Below are 18,425 nucleotides of genomic sequence, written 5' to 3'. Positions count from 1 at the left end.
AACGATTTTAATATGTGTTGTCAACTGTTCATTTAAAAGCCAGGGTTTTGTTAACATGTGATTACAGTACTTCAATGCACAAGGCTGGTTACTCCTGAACTACTGCATTTTCTAGAAAATATTTAGGGCTTGCAAATTGAACATATTGTTGTGGTCTGATATGGAATCAAAGAAGTGTAGTTAGCATCTCAAAAAGCAAGGTCTTGGAATGCAGTTATGCATATCAGTGGGTAAATAGCTTGCTTTGTGGCTGGACATTTACTGCTGAAATACAGGTAAAACCTACTTTGTCCATACTTGTTTGCAACTCCATTTTCCTAACATACTGTTATTATAGCGCTATAAAGGTTCAAGTAGAATCACCTCACATTGGTAATCCTGTATTTTGAGAATACATCTTTTAGCTTTAAGCCTGAAGCTGTCTTTTAGCTTACATTTCTATGTGTATGTTTGTGTTTAGTGGTGTTCATGGCCGTGTTCAGGTTTTATGTGACTTCCTTAGCAGCTTTATTTCCCCTAGAAGTATGAATTGTGAAGATGTATCTTAGCCTAACATAGAAATCGCCTTTGATAGCTTAATATCTGCAGAGTTCTTGTAGAAAATTTTCCTTTTCATAAGCCTTTCCCTTTCATAAGATCAGTTTACACAAGTGGGAGAGTAAGGCTGTTGCAGAAAAGGGTGACACTACACTTTCCTCTTCATGTATTATTACAACACACTTTAAAAATCTTAGAACAGGGTTAATCTTTCATGATATCTGTTATTTACGGTGTTATAGGAGGCCTGATTGTCTTGCCAAATAGTATATCAACAGAATGTAATGAAGCTAAAGTAAACAGATTTAAAACATTATAATGTTTATGTTCCTTGCTGTTGAGAAATTTGTCCAAATCATCTGGTGAACTGGGTTTTGAAGTGGACTGTAGAGAGTCATTGTTGTATATTAAATATCCACAGATGTCAGCTAACCAGCCCTTCCGTCTTTTTCAGGAGAAAAGCTTTCAAAACAGCAGTTGCAAAGTTCTAACATCATCAAGAAGCTACGAGCAAAAGAAAAGGAAAAAGAAAGTATTAATACAAAGCAGAGTAAAAAAATTCAGGAATTTGAAGATGAGTTGCAGCATCTGAAGCAGGTTGGCCAAATTTATAGAAGGGCAGCTTTGACTGGGTCTTTGGGTTGCAGTGAGGGCGATTCACTTTTAAAATTTCAAGTGCTGGTAAAGTGTCTCCAAAGGCAGATTCCAAAAAGAAATAAACATGAATAACTGTCAACCTCCATACTACTTTCTGAAGAGGAGTAGGGCACCCAATCTGAAAAATATACATGCACAATAACTATGAATTTCACTGAAATCTTCCAAAGCGTCAGAGCCATTGTGTTGCAGAATGCCTTCACCGTTTTTAAGTTAGGTTTAAGGAGTGAGGCCAGGAGATGATGCATAGTTATGCAGTCATAACTACATGAGTGATGCAAGATCTCAGCCAAAGTTTTGTTTTAATGTTTAAATTTGTGCTACTATATTTTCAACAAGAAAACCTACAGTAGTCATATATATATATTTACATACTTTTCTTTAGTTCTCTTGGAAACATTAATTTTAAATGAATATTTATAACACACACACACACACACACATATATATATATATAACAGGCATGTACCGCAGCATTCTGTATTAATCGGTTTTTTGACGAATTCAGTAAGGATCGCAAATGGCAGTATAGTGAGACAGTTGTACAACAATTTCAATTGCAAACTCAAGAAGTGTTTGGTAAGGGAAGTAAGTCTTCTCCCTCCAGTTGCCTGATTCAGTGTGATGTAGTGTTTGGGCAGGATATTGGAAGACTGGGGTTTGCACATTAGACTAAGGTTCCTTCTACACTGCCTTATATCCCAAGATCTGATCCCAGATTACCTGGCAGTGGAGACTCCTATAATCCATTTCAAAGCAAACAATCTGGAATCAGGCCAGTCTAGATCCAGGCTAAGGCTCTGGAGAGCTGGATTTGAATCCCTGCTCAGCCTTGGAAACTTAACACATGATCACACACTCTTAGCCTCAGAGGAGGGCAAAGGCAAGCCTCATTTAAACAAATCTTGTCAAGCAAAACCAGTGATAGGTTTACTGTAAGTTTGGCATAAGTCAAAAACGACTTGAAGGTATACAGCTAAAGCGAACACAACAACTCCACTTGCCATCTCATGCAAACACTGTGCAAGAAACATCAACTTGGCACTTCATCTTCTTCCCCTGTATCTATGTCATTCTTTTTTTATTACCTAAATTAGTAATAATTACTTAAATTGCTCACTATTTTTAACTGCTGGCAAACAAAGTATAATGGATGCCAATCCAAACAGGTATTGGATGGCAAAGAGGACCTTGAGAAGCAGCATAGAGAGAACATCAAGCAGCTAAATAGCCTGGTTGAACGCCAAGAGAAAGATCTTGTCAGACTCCATACTGATCTTGAAGATCTTGAAGAGAGAAACCGAAGTGTTCAAGCAGCTCTCGACGGTGCATACAAGTAAGGTTCCATTGATTAAAATAACAAGCCAAAAAAACCCCAAACAAACAATGATGGATGTAGAAAAAAATGTTATTTGTAATCTTCCATGTATGATGATTTGTTTGGGTTGTATTTCAAAATATAGAAATGCTGTTCCTGATCTGAACTCTGTTGTTTTATCTCCCCCGCCCCCTCCTGCGCACGCAAAAAAAGAGAACTTGCAGATCTTCATAAAGCCAATGCTGCAAAGGACTGCGTGGCCCAAGAAGCAGCCCTAAGTCATGAAATCAAAATGAAGGAAGAACTGGGCTTAGCTTTAGAAAAAGCACAAGAGGAAGCTCGGCAGCAGCAAGAAGCATTAGCAATTCAGGTCAGTTGAAGGTAGAATGACTAATGCTTGCAAGTGTTTTTTTATTGTCAGTGTATGACTTTGAACTTAGAGTTGTACAAGTAGATCCCACAAAATTTGGTATAATTAATCACAGGCAGGAACACATGAAGCCAATAATAATAATAATAATAATAAAACTTTATTTATACCCCGCCACCATCTCCCCAACGGGGACTCGGGGCGGCTAACATGGGGCCATGCCCAGAGCAATACAATATAACAAAATATAAAACAACATAACATAGCCAAGTCCTGTTTGTTTTTAAATTACATGGAAAGCATTTTATTACTACTACTACTACTATTATTTATTCATTTTTATCGTGTTTTTCTCCCATGGGTGGGAATCAATAATAATAATAATAATAATAAGTTTATTTGTATCCCGCCTCCATCTCCCCCGAAGGGGACTCGGGGCGGCTTACAGCAAAATCGAAATACAAACAATGATAAAATATAAACTTATCAAAGTGGCACACAAAGGTTTTAAAAACATAAATACATATACATAAATGCATTAAATATATATTCAACTAAAACATTATAAGCCAATTTAAAGGACATAACCCAAATTAACTACACCCCAGACCTTACAGCAGAAATGAGGTATTTTTGGCCCTATATTTACCACTACTACATGTACCCAATTAATCCTTTAAGAAAACTGGAAACCTTGAACATCTCTGATACCTGCTACAAGAAAATGTTTGCAATATATTGTTTCTTTATTCCGGCTTTGTAGGTGGCAGACTTGAGACTGGCCTTGCAACGTGCAGAGCAACAAACAGCTAGAAAGGAGGATTACTTGCGCCAAGAAATTAGCGAACTTCAGCAGGTATTGTAGCAGCTATTTTTAAAATGTCAGTTTACCTTTCCAATTTCTAATTTATGTTTCTAATTTATGCAAAACGTACCTTTAATCTTTTATTCTATTGAGTCAAAACATGCAGGAAAACATTTTAAAAAGAGAACATGTTACAGAAACCTCCCTGTATTTCTGTGTTCTTTTAATCATGAATTAATTTATTAGGGCAGCATATATTGAGTGAGCTGACTTTATTTCAGGGGCAACAGATTCATCTATTTATTTTTAAAGAATAGCTGCTTTAGATTATTCCAACACAATTTCCTACTTAAGTTCATGAAGTGGAGCAGAAATGATTTACTAATGACTCTGAATTCCATACTTGGATGAAACTTCTGTTGTAGATGTTTGTTAATACAAAATACTTATAATTATATTTATTGATAACTGTCATATAGTCGGCTTCGACTTATGGTAACCCTATGAGTGAGACACATCATAGTCAACCTGTCATCAATAGTCCTGCCTCAGGTCTTGCAGATTCAGGGACATGACTTCCTTGATTGAGGTCATTCATCTGGAATGCTGTCTTCCTCTTTTCCTTCTGCCTTCTGTCTACCATACCAAGTATTATTGTCTTTTCTACAGAGTTATGTCATCTCAAAATATAACCAAAGTATGACAATTTCAGTTCAGTCATCTTGGCTAGGGAGCTTTCTGGGGTAAGTTCAGATTTGATTTGCTCTTGGACCGTTTCACTAATGGTCATAGCAGTAATGTGGTACTGTATTACATTTACCAGAATCACCTTAAATCATCTTATTAATGGTATTTTAGATTGTGTCCTTTACTTATACATATCATTATTTCAGAGACTTCAAGAAGCAGAGTCTCGTAACCAAGAGCTAAGTCAAAGCGTTACATCTGCTACACGGCCTCTGCTCCGACAGATAGAAAACTTGCAAGCAACCTTGGGAGCACAAACACTGGCCTGGGAGAAGCTGGAGAAGAACCTCTCTGATAGGCTTGGTAAGGCATCCAGTTGTCATCCCTTGGTGGGAGTCAAGAACCTTGATGGATTCATCATAAATATTCACTATAATAGATCCAGATCTCTATCTGGAACCAGCTTTAATGCTCTATCTGATTTAATTGACCTATATTCTTCATTTTGCTTTTCTGAATATAACCCCTTCTGCTGTATAAAAGTACAGTAGAGTCTCACTTATCCAACGTTCTGGATTATCCAACGCATTTTTGTAGTCAATACATTGTGATATTTTGGTGCTAAATTCGTAAATACAGTAATTACTACGTAGCATTACTGCGTATTGAACTACTTTTTCTGTCAAATTTGTTGTATAACATGATGTTTTGGCGCTTAATTTGTAAAACCATAACTTAATTTGATGTTTAATAGGTTTTTCCTTAATCCCTTCTTATTATCCAACATATTCACTTATCCAATGTTCTGCCGGCCCGTTTATGTTGAATAAGTGAGACTCTACTGTAGACCACTTGGGCCCTATACATTGGTTTTTGGGGTTTTTTTAGTGTATCTGACTTATTTTGAATTTTTATTGGTTGTATTTGTTTATTAGCCACCTTGGGTCCCTATGGGGAGAAAGATGGGGTAGAAATAGTAGTAGAGCAGTAGAATTGGGCAAGGCCCAAGATTATATAGTTCTTGGATCTGGTGTGAGAATGTACATAAAAGTACTTCCCCCAAAATTAGAAAGTTGTTTGCTTTATTTCCAAGATAATTAGAATTGTCCCTATGGACCATTAAGAATTATCATACTTTTCCTCTCCTGATGATCAGCAGGCAGCAATAGTATCCTGAAAATAGAAGTTTTCTCTTTCTTTGCTTAGGTGGCTCTCATCTCAGACTGGGGTGGATGAGAGGACATGTTATTACCTACTTTTAGATTGTTTGCCCCTCTGAAGCTTTGAGTGTCTGTCTGTCTGTCTCTCTTTCTCTTTCACAAATTATCTGCCTGTTCAAATTAAGCTGTTCTGAAATCCTTCATGCTGCTGAAGATGCCCTTCCCAGTATTCACCATATTTGCTCTCTTGCTACTAGGGGAATCTCAAACTGCCCTGGCAGCACAGACTGAAAGAGAACGTGCAGCTACAGAAGAACTTCTTTCCAATAAAATCCAGCTTTCTTCCACTGAATCCCAAAATAGTATCCTGAGGCAAGAGAATAGCCGCCTTCAAGCTCAACTAGAAGGAGAGAAAACCAGGCTTAAGAAACTAGAAAATGAAAACAACAGGTAAATTATTTCTAAAGTTTATAGTAATAGCAACTTAAAATAGATATTTGGGAAAGAAAGTTTTATATTGGGCAGGCCAGGGACATTCCAAATCCTGAGATTATTTCCATGATGGAAAAGTCTTTGTGTAGTGTTTTGGAAACAAGTTTTGGACAGTTAAGTAATATAAAGAGAATTTGGGTAGAAATCAAATAGAGATACTCCCGAACCACAAAAAGGACTTGAGTTTTGAGAAGGATGATGAAGAAAGGAGCAACAAAGAGAAAAACAAAGATTTAAGGAAGGGAAGAGAAGGGAAATTGTTAAGATGCAGGGGGAAAGGGTGAACCACAGCACAGAAAGAAAAGGAACTAACTGGCTGATGGACTAACTTTAATAATAATAATAATAATAATAATAATAATAATAATAATGAACAACTTTCTTTTTATCCCGCCCTATCTTCCCGAGGGGACTCAGGGCGGCTTACAGCAGAAAATTAGCAAACATTCAATGCCGACTTAACATATAAAACAGATCAAATCATAAACAGTAAAATAAACAATATATAAATCAAACATTTAGGACATGTTCACTAATAGATCTAACAATAATAAACAGTTAAAACATTAAAAGGTAAAGGTTTTAAAAAGAAGAGATAAAACAGTGTAAATAGTTATTTCTCCTTCTGTCGTTGCCAAAGAGTAGAACTTGTGTGCTAGTTCAGCACATTTCAGGGTTTTTTTATTGACAGTGCCTTCTCTTTCATACACAGGTATGAAGTTGAGCTAGAAAACCTCAAGGAAGAATATGTGAAAACGGTTGAAGAAGCAAAGAAAGAAAAGGTTTCTTTGACATATACAGCTCTTTTATACAAAATTGCTTCATCAAGTAGAGATCTCAATAAATAAAGAAGTCTCTTTTCCTCTCTTCAGATGCTGTTAGCTACTCAGCTAGAAATGGAGAAAATAAAGGTTGAACAAGAAAAAAAGAAAGCTGTGTTTGTACAAGAAACAGCAAGAGAGAAGGTACTTGATCGTGTTTATGAGTTCCTATAATTTTAATGTGACACAAATCTTAAAGACTTAAGAAAAAGTGGGGCTTCCTAGAATATTCGCTTGTCAATTTTTGTGTCTTTGATAGTGCTCAAAATAAAGTTAGTGATTTGGAATTGGTGTGTGGCTATTTTGCGCGCTCTCTCTCTCTCTCACACACACACACACACACAGACACACATGCACATTTAGGGGCATTTTGCTTCCTTCTATGACCCCAATCTGTACAAATGGCCTGTCTGCCTGACCTGCTTTCCTTTTCTTTCAATTTCCCATTGGGCGTCACTGCTGTGACTGCTACCACTAGATTCTCCTGCTTTTTTTTTTCTCGGCATCCCATTTGAGCATGCTTCATTTTTCTTCACAGAGAGTTACTCACTGAGACATAGTTTGAAAAGCTTTAACTTGTTTTGATATACATTATAAATTCCTAGACTGGCACAAACAGAAAATCTGCATTTTCACCAATATGTTAGATTGCAGAGAGAAAACAGTTCATTCTTCTGTGTGAATATTAAATGAAGTTACTTTGCATCCAATAAGCAACAAGTTCTGTGAACAAGTTCATGTGGAAGACTTAAGAGAGTAAAGCCAACTCTAATAGCCATAATACCTGATCAAATGATTATTCCTCTGAAATGCACACTCTTTCTTGGTTATTTTACACAGCATATTGTATGTTTTTTCTAAGGAACGTAAATTATACATTTCATCAGCAATTGAAACTGTCTCAAGTACTCCATCACTTTCACGTTCAAGCTCTATAAGTGGGGTTGATATGGCTGGTCTACAGGCATCCCTCATATCTCAGGTAATTACTTCTGTTTGCTCCTTTTGTGTTGTTCAGGAAATCATGGTGTTTTAAGTGTTGCTCTTAGATTTTTCCGAATGCATTTCACTCTCCTTGCTCAAGTGATAGCAGATATGACATATTTCTGAAAGGTAATCATGTGATGGACATCTAATAAAGCCAAAGAATATTGCAGATTGATACAAAATTAGTTACAAGAGATATTTAAAATCCGATTACGATTAGATCCAACTTTATTTCTACTGAAATTTGCAAATGATCAAGTGAAAAACATGCATTTGTGTGATTATTGCAGCAGGACTGCTGTACTCTGTGCACAAGAATGGAAAACTAACAAACATTCTAAAAGAAAATTGGAGCCAAAAGTTTTAGAATTGTCAGAAATTGACATGCTGTCTTGTTTGATAGAGGAGAAGTCAATTGATAAATTTAAAAAAGAATAGGAACTATGTATCACATTTACTAAAAAAACAAAACATAAAAATGCTTGCGGGTTTTGAAGACTGCATAAAAATTAAGATAGGATGACAAAACTGTTTAAAATTATTACTGGAATTATAATAATGTTTAATTGTGTGTAATTGAGGTGGGAGGTGGGAAGTCTAATTTAATCTTTAAATGTTATCATTTTGTTTATTATTTTTCAGTGGGGCAGGTGAGGAAAAATTATTTTAAATTGTTGCTGGCCATTTTAAGCCCAGGTAGTTCTTTATCAACATTACAAATGTCTGGAAGTGTTAGTACTGAACATAAAATCATCACTTTGGATTAACATCTGATGGGAGTCTTAAATGTTCATTTTAATGGCTGTGTCACATTTCACTTGCAGGATGACCCTCATGAACATTCCTTTGGTTCATTGTCTACAAGTGGAAACAATTTATATGATGCTGTCAGGATGGGAGCAGGATCAAGTATTATTGAAAATCTGCAGTCACAATTAAAATTACGAGATGGAGAGGTTTCTCACCTACAGGTAATTACAGTATAGATAAAGGAATATGCAATGAAGATCCATAATATAGAGTGTTCCAAAAACATGGAGCCAATCTGAAATTGCTTTATCTCTCCAACTGTGAACCTCCCATAAATGAAATCCTTACCACTTGAAAGAGTGGGATATAGAGTTCCTTTGTTACTCCCCCCAACATTTATCCTCTAGACTGTTTCACTATCTGATGTCCCTGTCCCCCGAGGTTTTTATTCTGATCCCTTTCTCACCCCGAGTTTTAACTTAGTGTTCATGCGGCCCGTCCTTGTTATATTGCTTTCTTGACTTTGTGTTGTACTGCACATTTTTATCTATTGTATTGTTTAATTGTATTATGATATGCTGTTTTTTATATTTTGTTATATTGTATTGTCCTGGGCATGACCCCATGTAAGCCACCCCGAGTCCCCGTTGGGGAGATGGTGGCGGGGTATAAATAAAGTTTTTTTATTATTATTATTATTATTATTATTATTATTGAGTTTCAAATGATTACTACACAAACAACACTTAGCATCAGTCACTTACAAATGGCGACTCTGTAACATAAGGCTTAATGAAATATTCTCTATTTGCAGGGTTATTGTTTTAAATTTGTTCCTGGCTCAAAATTAGTAAAGTATATTTTAAACCATTGAAACCTTTTCTGTATTTGTAAAATATACTGCCTTGAAAACTGGGTACATCATTTTGAAACATCTGGTGACATACTTGAAAGAAATAAGAGAGTCTGTTCTACTTTGGCTGTATTAATCTACCATTAGCCTGAATGTTCCAATGTTATTTTTTAAAATCATGCCTATTACATCCATGTTGTATTGAAGTTTGGAAAACATGGATTTAGTAAATGTCTTTATTCTGATAGATCATACAAGTGAATAAATAGCCTTTTATCTAATCTGACTGCAGAGCCTTATAAACTCAGCCTTACAAATTGGTGCACTTAATCAGTACAAGTCCACTGTCATGTGTGAGGCAGGGATCCAAAATTCGGATCATGGGACTAAAAAATAGCTACTTGTAATAAATTTAGCTATTAATCAACCATGCCTGAGGGCAGAGGATCTTCCAGAGTTGCACACAATGCTCTACTCCAGCTGCCTATTTATAAGACTTGCCTTTTACTCAGCATCATAGACTTGGAAGGAACAGCAAGGGCTGTATTACACAGTTGCTTGCTATGCAGAAATTCACAACTAAAGAACATACAAAAGACGGCCATCCAATCTCTGAAGCAATCTGTTCCACTATCTAATCCCAGTCTATGTGTTCATGTGAGTTTGTATTAGCATTCCTTAGCATTCACTTTTAAATAAATAGTTAGGTTTTTACTGCTAAGCCCAGCAATCCGCAAATGTTGGAACATTTATCAATTTAATGTCAGTGCTTATTAACTTAGAATAGGTTAAAACCCTGACAGCATGACAGCAGCCAAATCAAATCCACTTCTACATTTTTAGCTCTGCTACTGATGAAAGCATCACAAGAAATGACACAAAGCTGAATTGTTTCCAACAACTTCTTATTAAAGTATTGAATCTGAAAAAAATTGAGCATAAGGATCCATGACCTAATCATGTTGGCAGCTGCTTAAATATCACTGTAACCTTCATAAAGGCAGTCCCTAAGTTACAAACAAGATAGGGTTTGTAGGTTTGTTCTTAAGCTAAATGTGTACGTAAGCCAGAACAGGTATATTAGTTTTAGCTTTGGGTAGTATGGGGAAGGGTTAAGCCCCCTGTAGTGTTGGTTTCATTGTGTATCTGTTCAGAAAATTTCACCTCATTTTCTGTTCTTGTGATAATTGGATTTGAAAAAATGACTTGGTGTGGAAACATGGATTGGTGATAAAGCTTCAGTTGAAACACCTTTCCCCATGAATTTCCCTTACGAGGGGTAGATTTTTGTAACTCGGGGACTTCCTGTAATTGACGTTCTCTTCATCTTCCTCAAGAGGAAAATATCTTTCAAAAGAATATTTTAATATGGACCGCAAGGACATTTTTTATGAAACCTTAAACTAAATCCTGTGTTTTGCTGATACTGATACACAAGAAAGTTAGGAACGCGATGCGGCTTGCACCCTATAATATCTTCTCAGTTTGTACATTTAGGGCAAACAGTCTTCACTGTTTCTGCTCAGAAAGGCCTGCTGGAAATATAGGACTGCTTTCGTTCTTGAGGCACGAGAGATCTATTAAAGTGTCTGGTGCATTAAAATTGGACTTTGGATGAATGTCCCACCCTTCTCACCCGAAGGGACTCAGGGCGGCTTACAAAACTGGCAGAATTCGATGCCAATATACAACAATATACAAGAATAAAGCATAAGCAATTAAAAACAGATTTAAAATAATACAAAATACTTGAGCCATTCATCCAAAAAACCTTGTACATAAACCTTAGTCGAGTCCGAGTTGAAGCCAACGAAACTTATTCTTTGAACACTTGCTCGCATAGCCAGGTCTTCACTTTCTTTCTAAAACTCAAAGGGGATGGAGCCTGCCGGATGTCACTAGGGAGGGAGTTCCACAGCCAAGGAGCCACCACTGAGAAGGCCCTGTGTCCCTATTTACTATTTCCTAAACAACATCTTCTTTAAAAGAAAACAACAACATAAGCTATACAGGACTTTCAGAGCTTGTCTAGAATACAAGTGCTCTAGGTATTCCGTTAAAAGCATTTATGATCATTTTTAGAACTCTCTTGTGTATCTGAATGCCACTAATAAAGAATTGAAGCGTGCAAGTTCAAAATTCATATTTTAAATGAAAACAAAACGTTCTTCAAGCTCTAACTATCAGATATTTCTTATTACAGCTGGAGATTGGAAACCTTGAGCGAACTCGGTCAGTAATGGCAGAGGAGTTGGTAAAATTAACAAATCAAAATGATGACTTGGAAGAAAAAGTAAAGGAGATTCCCAAGTTGCGTGCACAATTAAGGGTAGGTTCTAAAATTACATAAAATCTAAAATAAAATCTGCAGCTTGTATAAATGTTTCCCTGCTATATAAGGTTGGTCCTTTGTATCCACAGATTCAAATATTTTTAAAAATAAAACCTTGGTTTTATTATTTTTTGTAAGAGTCATCATTTTAAAGTTGCCCTGAATCCCTATGGGTGAGAAGGGCGGGGTAGAAATGATGTAAATAAATAAATAAATAATTTGCTGTGCCAATGTAGATAATTTTCAATCACAAGCGGACTGTCTTTGGAATAAGTGCCATTGAGGGTATTGGGACATATTTCTGAATAAACATGTAAAGGGCTGCACTCTTAAGCTTACAGTTTTTCCAGAAAACCACATAAATAAATTACCACAATGTTTATTTTTAATTATCTAGATATTTAGATCTTGCATGTCAAGCCCCAAGCTTTTAAAAAAAAATTCATAATACAGTGGTTCTCAACCTGGGGTCCCCAGATGTTCTTGATCCAGCATTCTGATTTCCACAGTGCTTCACCACGTTTGATATATGAAGTCAACAGTCTTCTTCCACTGTTTTTCCCAAGCAATATTAGATAGGGGTAGTCTGAAATATAGTCATGTTATTATGAGTTTAACTTTGTTTTAGAAACTCTCCAGATTTTTGAAGGGGAATGCTTTAGAGCAGTGGTTCTCAACCTGTGAGCCCCCAGGTGTTCTGGCCTACAACTCCCAGAAATCCCAGCCAGTTTACCAGCTGTTAGGATTTCTGGGGGTTGAAGGCCAAAAACATATAGGAACCCCAGGTTGAGAACCACTGTCATAATATAGAAAAGCCATTCAAATGTGTTCAACATTCAAATGTAAAATATGTAATAAAGGTAATATAATAGATATTCTAGAATTAGAAGCAAAATAATCCAGGACCCAGAACAAAACAAAAACAATTTAAGCAGCTAGCTCAGGCATGGGCAAACTTTGGTCCTCCAGGTGTTTTGCACTTCAATTCCAACAATTTCTAACAGCCGGGAAGCTGACTGGGATTTCTGAAAGTTGAAGTCCAAAACACCTGACGGGCCAAAGTTTGCCCATGCCTATTCAAGGCTTACTTTTTAAAAAGTTAGTTCCATGTCTCCTGAATAAGACAGTTTTACTCTAGATCCACTTGAGTCTGGCTTCAGGCATAATTATGAAATGTGGATGGTCTTTGGGAACTGGGTGGAGGAGTGTGTCTTTGTTGATACTGCTCGCTCGAACTCTCCCCAACCTTCAGACCATTGACCACAATGCTCCTTTGGACTGTCTTTCTGGGATGGGATTTGAGGGCACTGTTTTATAGTGGCTCCATTCCTAACTGGAAAGGCAAGCAGAAGGTGATAATGAGGGAGATCAAGCCTTAAGTCATGATTACTTTCTTCTTGGTTGTGTGTTAGATATGTTTCATAGTTTTATTGGGAAAAAACTACCTACAGGATGCAGCTAAGGAGTATAAATGGTAGGGAAATGAATATACAGTAGAGTCTAGCTTATCTCACGTAAACGGGCCGGCAGAATGTTGGATAAGAGAATATGTTGGATAATAAAGAGAGATTAAGGAAAATCCTATTAAACATTAAATTAGGTTATTATTTTACAAATTAAGCACCAAAACATCATGTTGTACAACAAATGTGACAGAAAAAGTTCAATACGCAGTAATGCTATGTAGTAATTACTGTATTTACGAATTTAGCACCAAAATATCATGATATATTGAAAACATTGACTACAAATATGCATTGGATGATCCAGAACGTTGGATAAGCGAGTGTTGGATATGTGAGACTCTACTGTATATCTTCAGACCCAGTTCTGATCATTGTTTTTAGAAAGCAGGCGCCAGTCCTTTCCCTCGCCAAATTTTAAAAATAAGTTTATTTTCTAAGAAGCATATTAGGCTTTTTAAAGCTACACATATACTTATTTAGAGCTACATTTAAGTTTAAATCAGTAGATTTGTTACTAAGGATGGGATAGGTTGAGTACTTCCTATCCAAAATGTTTGAAATCAGAAATTCATTTGTTTCATATACACCTTATAACACATAGCACGAAGGTAACTTTATACAATGTTTTTAATACCTTTGCATATTACACAAAGTTTATCTACACTGAATTATCAGAAAGCAAAGGTGTTACTCTCTCATCCACCCATTTGGATAATTTCAGAATTTGGAGGATTTTGAATTTCCAGATAAAGGATGCTCAACCTGTATAATGGAAACAGCAGTAATTTTATAGCAAGTTTCATATTTCTTTTCTGTATGTGTGAAGAACTTCCATTCAGTGTTCCAGATTATCTTCCATCCCTTTTTCCAGATTTTTTCATTTAAATCTATTTGTTTGCCATGTTTTCCTTCACAAATATCAGCTAGCCTTCACTCCCCACTCAGCATGCTTTAGGCCTTTTGGGATTTTTGAGTGAGGGAAGATAAGTTCTGCAAACTTTGCAATTTCCCTAAGCACTGTTGGCTAGCTAGGTTTGCAGTTAGCATATTTCTTGAGTGACAAAAATATATTTTCATAAATGGGGAAGCTAACTTCATATGTATTGCATTATCTCTCCCCCTCCCCCTGGTCCAGGATTTGGATCAGAGATACAATACAATTCTCCAGATGTATGGTGAAAAAGCAGAAGAGGCAGAAGAACTGAGGTTGGACCTTGAAGATGTAAAAAATATGTACAAGACCCAGATCGATGAACTTCTGAAACAAAGACACAGTTAATTCAGGAATTGCCACTTGAAAAAAACTGTTGCATTAAACTGTCGAAGTGTATAAATTCAAATATCTTGTAAAATTTGTACTAAAGAGTGATGATACTGTAGAGTTCACGTGTTGGCCGGAATCCTTTTGGTTTCATGATGGCCAGCTGTGTGCATTTAAATTATTTGTTAATATTAAAAATTTTATATCTATACCTTAAAGCTAATTTAAAAGGCAAACAGACTGTCTTAAGTCTATATAGTAGTGTGTGACAGATCTTTCAGATAGAAGAAACTTTGACCGCAACTATTTAATCCCTGTGATAATTCTGTGACAATTACCTGGCTATGCTGAATTTTTCCTATTGAAATGAATGTTTGGAAGAGAAATATATTGATTTTGTAAAAGATACATGCTGTACAGATAGTATTCACTTCTTTTGCAGTCTGAAATGGGAGGCTTGAGTGCTTTTACGACATTTAAAAAAGCTGTATTTGTATTTATATTTTGGTGCCCTAACCAGACTGTTTGCTGCCCATAATGCCAGACAGTTGCCTTTCCACCCAGCAAAGCAGAGTGGTTTACATGTTAATAGTAACCAAACTCTCTCCTACTAAGTAAATACAACTCTAGTATTCTGTTTGTTTGTTTTTTTTAAAAAAAAAAGTTTGGCAGTCTTCCTAAAGCATAATACACTGCCACTTAGAGGTAAGCTGCCTTTCAACTTCAGTGGGTTTCAATTTCAGTGAAAAGGCAATGCAGCAGTCAAGGGGAGGAATTCCCCATAATTGTTGCTGATTCTTTTAGTGTATGTGTGTGCATTGTGCACTTTGTTTTCAAAAGTGAATAAATACATTCAAGATGCCATCAAATAGTTTGAAAATGCTTGTTAGAAAAGATTTCCTGGAACAAGTGAGAAATAGTACCTTCAATTGCCTTTCCAGCTACTTATTCTAACCAAATCAAAAAAGTTGCTTTTGCAAAAGGAACAAGTATTGTTTCAGTTTATTATTTCTTGCCAAACATTTAGGTGGTTGTGAAGAAAAAATTAAGCAAATTTTTGTTATGAGACCATTCTTTCTGTTCTACTCTATCTTTTAAAAATCTTTTTAAAATTCTTTGGAAATTGAAGTTTTGTTAGTGGGATTTCAATATCAAGTTGCAACACATACAGAGATAAATATTACACTTCCAACATTTTTGAAGAAGTTTACCACTTGATAGCTAATTCACTGTAAAATCTCCAGTGTTAATACACAAGACACACTTTTGTTGAGCTGATCTTGCTAAACTGATATATAGAAATTAAGTTTTGATTTGGTAAAGTGAATACTTAAGTCATCAGTTTACTTATAATGAGGAAGAAGTAGTCAGTGGACTCAAATAATCTCTCCTTTTTCACCATGAGAGCAATATGAAATAAGATCTTTAATAGACAGGGTTGTTATCTTTTTCAAAAAATACAACTTCCTGAGAAAGGTCTCAGGGAGCAAATTTCTAGCATTGACTTCTTGTGAGTTGGATTCTTTCTGAAAATGTTATTTTTTCCTGGTTTTGGTGACACTTTTAATACAGAAAGCTTCACATACATATGCAGGAGGGCCATATGACATGTATGTGGCAAATGGTAATTGAAATTTGTGTACAGTATTCTTTATCGTGCAGCCATCTTGCTGACAAAATACTATAGTACAATATACTCAAAGTTTCCTCATTTTTTTAGTTTCAAAAACAATTCTGCATTAGTAGTTCTTTAACAGCAGGAGTAAACAATGACAGGCGACAATAGAAATTACTCTTTTATCTTCTAAAAAGACACTACATGAGTGAACACATTGTAAAAACTAATATGAAGTTCAAAATGGAATGCAGATAATTCAAATCAGGACTTTCCTCACAAAAAAATGCATATTAGCTCAATTTTGGAATTTATAATGCTGTTCATAACAAACACTATCAACTTTTAAACAAGAAACAGGTCCATTTTAGTGTAGGCCTGTAGAATCAAATGGATTTACCTATATGGTGACGCACCATTCAACAGTTGGTCAATGGGAGTAACTACCAGGATCCCAGACATAATGGGTAACTAGAATTTATATGCCTACATTAAGAACAAAAAGCCTTACATGTTTTATCCAAACTTTGAAGAATTTTGCAGCTTTTACATAAGATATTTTACATACACCAGGCACACACACAGTTTCTTCACTGGTTTTAAATGCAAATATTTATTAGATTTTGACTAGACTATGAGCCATGCTTTGCTATATAATGTTGGCCGTTTGACTTTCCAGGTCCTTTGCAGCCAGCCCTTCATCTATTTCCTCATGTCTGACAATCAGAGATGTTATTTGCAGGTACTACCTATGTCTTTAAATTTACTGTGCAGTTTTTAAAAGCACTAGATGGTGCTGTAACATTTCTTTTCTCAGGACTCCTACTTTGTTTTTGTGAGAAGTTGGTTATTTCTGGATGTCTCCAATCCTCGGCTGTCAAATCAAAAGATTTAATGTAGCTAAAGAAATGGAAATAATTGCTTCATTGGATGGGAAGGCATCTTCATGCTGTTAATGTAAAAACAGATGGGGCAAGATAAAGGGAATTCCTTTGTAGAATGCCAGTGTCGTTACTTGCATTATACAAATAACTTTTCTTTAGACATGTCAAAGTTGTACCTTTGCTAGTGAAGAATATTTAAGGTAGGTGTTTGAAACCTGCGTTTAAACACATTACAGCATTACACTGCATACAAACTATTGAAATGAGCACAAATGGGAACTTCAGTTTCTCAACTCATTTAAGTCAGAAACATAGGCTTAGCATTGTCTAGTGTCAAACAAGAACAGTATTGGATCTCTAGCAAAGAAAAATGGTTTGGGTATGTGTATAAATTGGGTCAATCACCTTTGCAACTGTGTTAGGCTTTAACCTTTTGTGGCTTAAGAAATTTGACCTTTTTAATAAAAGACCACACTAGTATGAAGTATGTACATTAATGTTATTGAAATTAAGCTGTTAATGTATGTAAATAGTTTAAACTTGTTTAAATCTCAGTCTGAGTAAAATATTTGACTTAATAGTGTTTTATAGTTTTCTTAAATATAAACTGTGCTCTAATCGTTGATGGGTTGAGGCTTCCTTATCGAAAATGGTTAGGGACCAGAAGTGTTCGGGATTTTGGAATAGCTGTATTTTACATAATGAATATGGGACACAATTCTAAACATTAAATTCATTTATGCTTGATATTCACCATAACACTTATAGCCTGAAAGTAATTTATGAAATATTTTTCATAATGCATAATCTTATGCGTGGAACAAAATGTGTATACATTGAATTATTAGAAAGCAAAAGTGTCACTATGTCACTGACCCATGTGGACAATTTTGGGATTTTTTGGGTTTATTGATTTCAGATAAAGGATACTCAAATTATTTGTACAAAACAAAACAATCAAAAATAATATCCTCAAATGGTTTTAGGTATATGGTGTTTATTCTTGAGGTGATAAGAAACCTCTTTAAGCCTTGCTATCAAACCAGCTAAAAAGCAAATTCTGAGTTTATATTAAGGAATATTGGATTGTGTCCGAACTGGCTCTTGTAATACAATCTCACCACCACAGAAAGGTAGGGTTGTGGTGAGAGTCTAATCACTACTTTGGAACCAAATGGAATCTTATTTTTATTTGGAATGAAATAATAGTTTACTAACAATGTTATATATAAACATTTTATCTCATAGGGAGATAGAGTGGTAGGGTGGTTTGAATGTTGGACTACAACTCTGGCATTCAAGATTCAAATCTCTGCTCAACCATGAAAACCCACTGGATGACCTCGGGCAAAGTCACATATTGTCAGCCTCAGTAGAAAGCAACGGAAAGCCCACCTATGACTAAAGTCTAGCCAATAAAATCTCATAGG

At 35.7% G+C, this 18,425-nt stretch overlaps 1 protein-coding gene across 1 annotated transcript in view; it reads left to right on the top strand.

The window, feature by feature from the left end:
- Nucleotides 1–17,573, top strand: part of tmf1 (TATA element modulatory factor 1) — a 31,421-nt gene extending 13,848 nt beyond the window's left edge. Inside the window, exons 6-17 of the mRNA XM_062969693.1 lie at nt 992–1,134; nt 2,364–2,530; nt 2,726–2,882; nt 3,646–3,738; nt 4,581–4,737; nt 5,792–5,984; nt 6,739–6,808; nt 6,899–6,991; nt 7,710–7,829; nt 8,659–8,805; nt 11,641–11,766; nt 14,371–17,573. Of these exons, the coding sequence (XP_062825763.1) occupies nt 992–1,134; nt 2,364–2,530; nt 2,726–2,882; nt 3,646–3,738; nt 4,581–4,737; nt 5,792–5,984; nt 6,739–6,808; nt 6,899–6,991; nt 7,710–7,829; nt 8,659–8,805; nt 11,641–11,766; nt 14,371–14,514 (1,610 nt within the window). The 3' untranslated portion in view covers nt 14,515–17,573. The remainder of the gene's footprint in view (nt 1–991; nt 1,135–2,363; nt 2,531–2,725; nt 2,883–3,645; nt 3,739–4,580; nt 4,738–5,791; nt 5,985–6,738; nt 6,809–6,898; nt 6,992–7,709; nt 7,830–8,658; nt 8,806–11,640; nt 11,767–14,370) is intronic.
- The last annotated feature ends 852 nt before the right edge of the window (nt 17,574–18,425 follow it).

Source organism: Anolis carolinensis, chromosome 2 (genome assembly GCF_035594765.1).
Source record: "Anolis carolinensis isolate JA03-04 chromosome 2, rAnoCar3.1.pri, whole genome shotgun sequence".
NCBI classification, from domain to species: Eukaryota; Metazoa; Chordata; class Lepidosauria; order Squamata; family Dactyloidae; genus Anolis; species Anolis carolinensis.
This window is presented reverse-complemented; position numbering and strand designations above follow the sequence as displayed.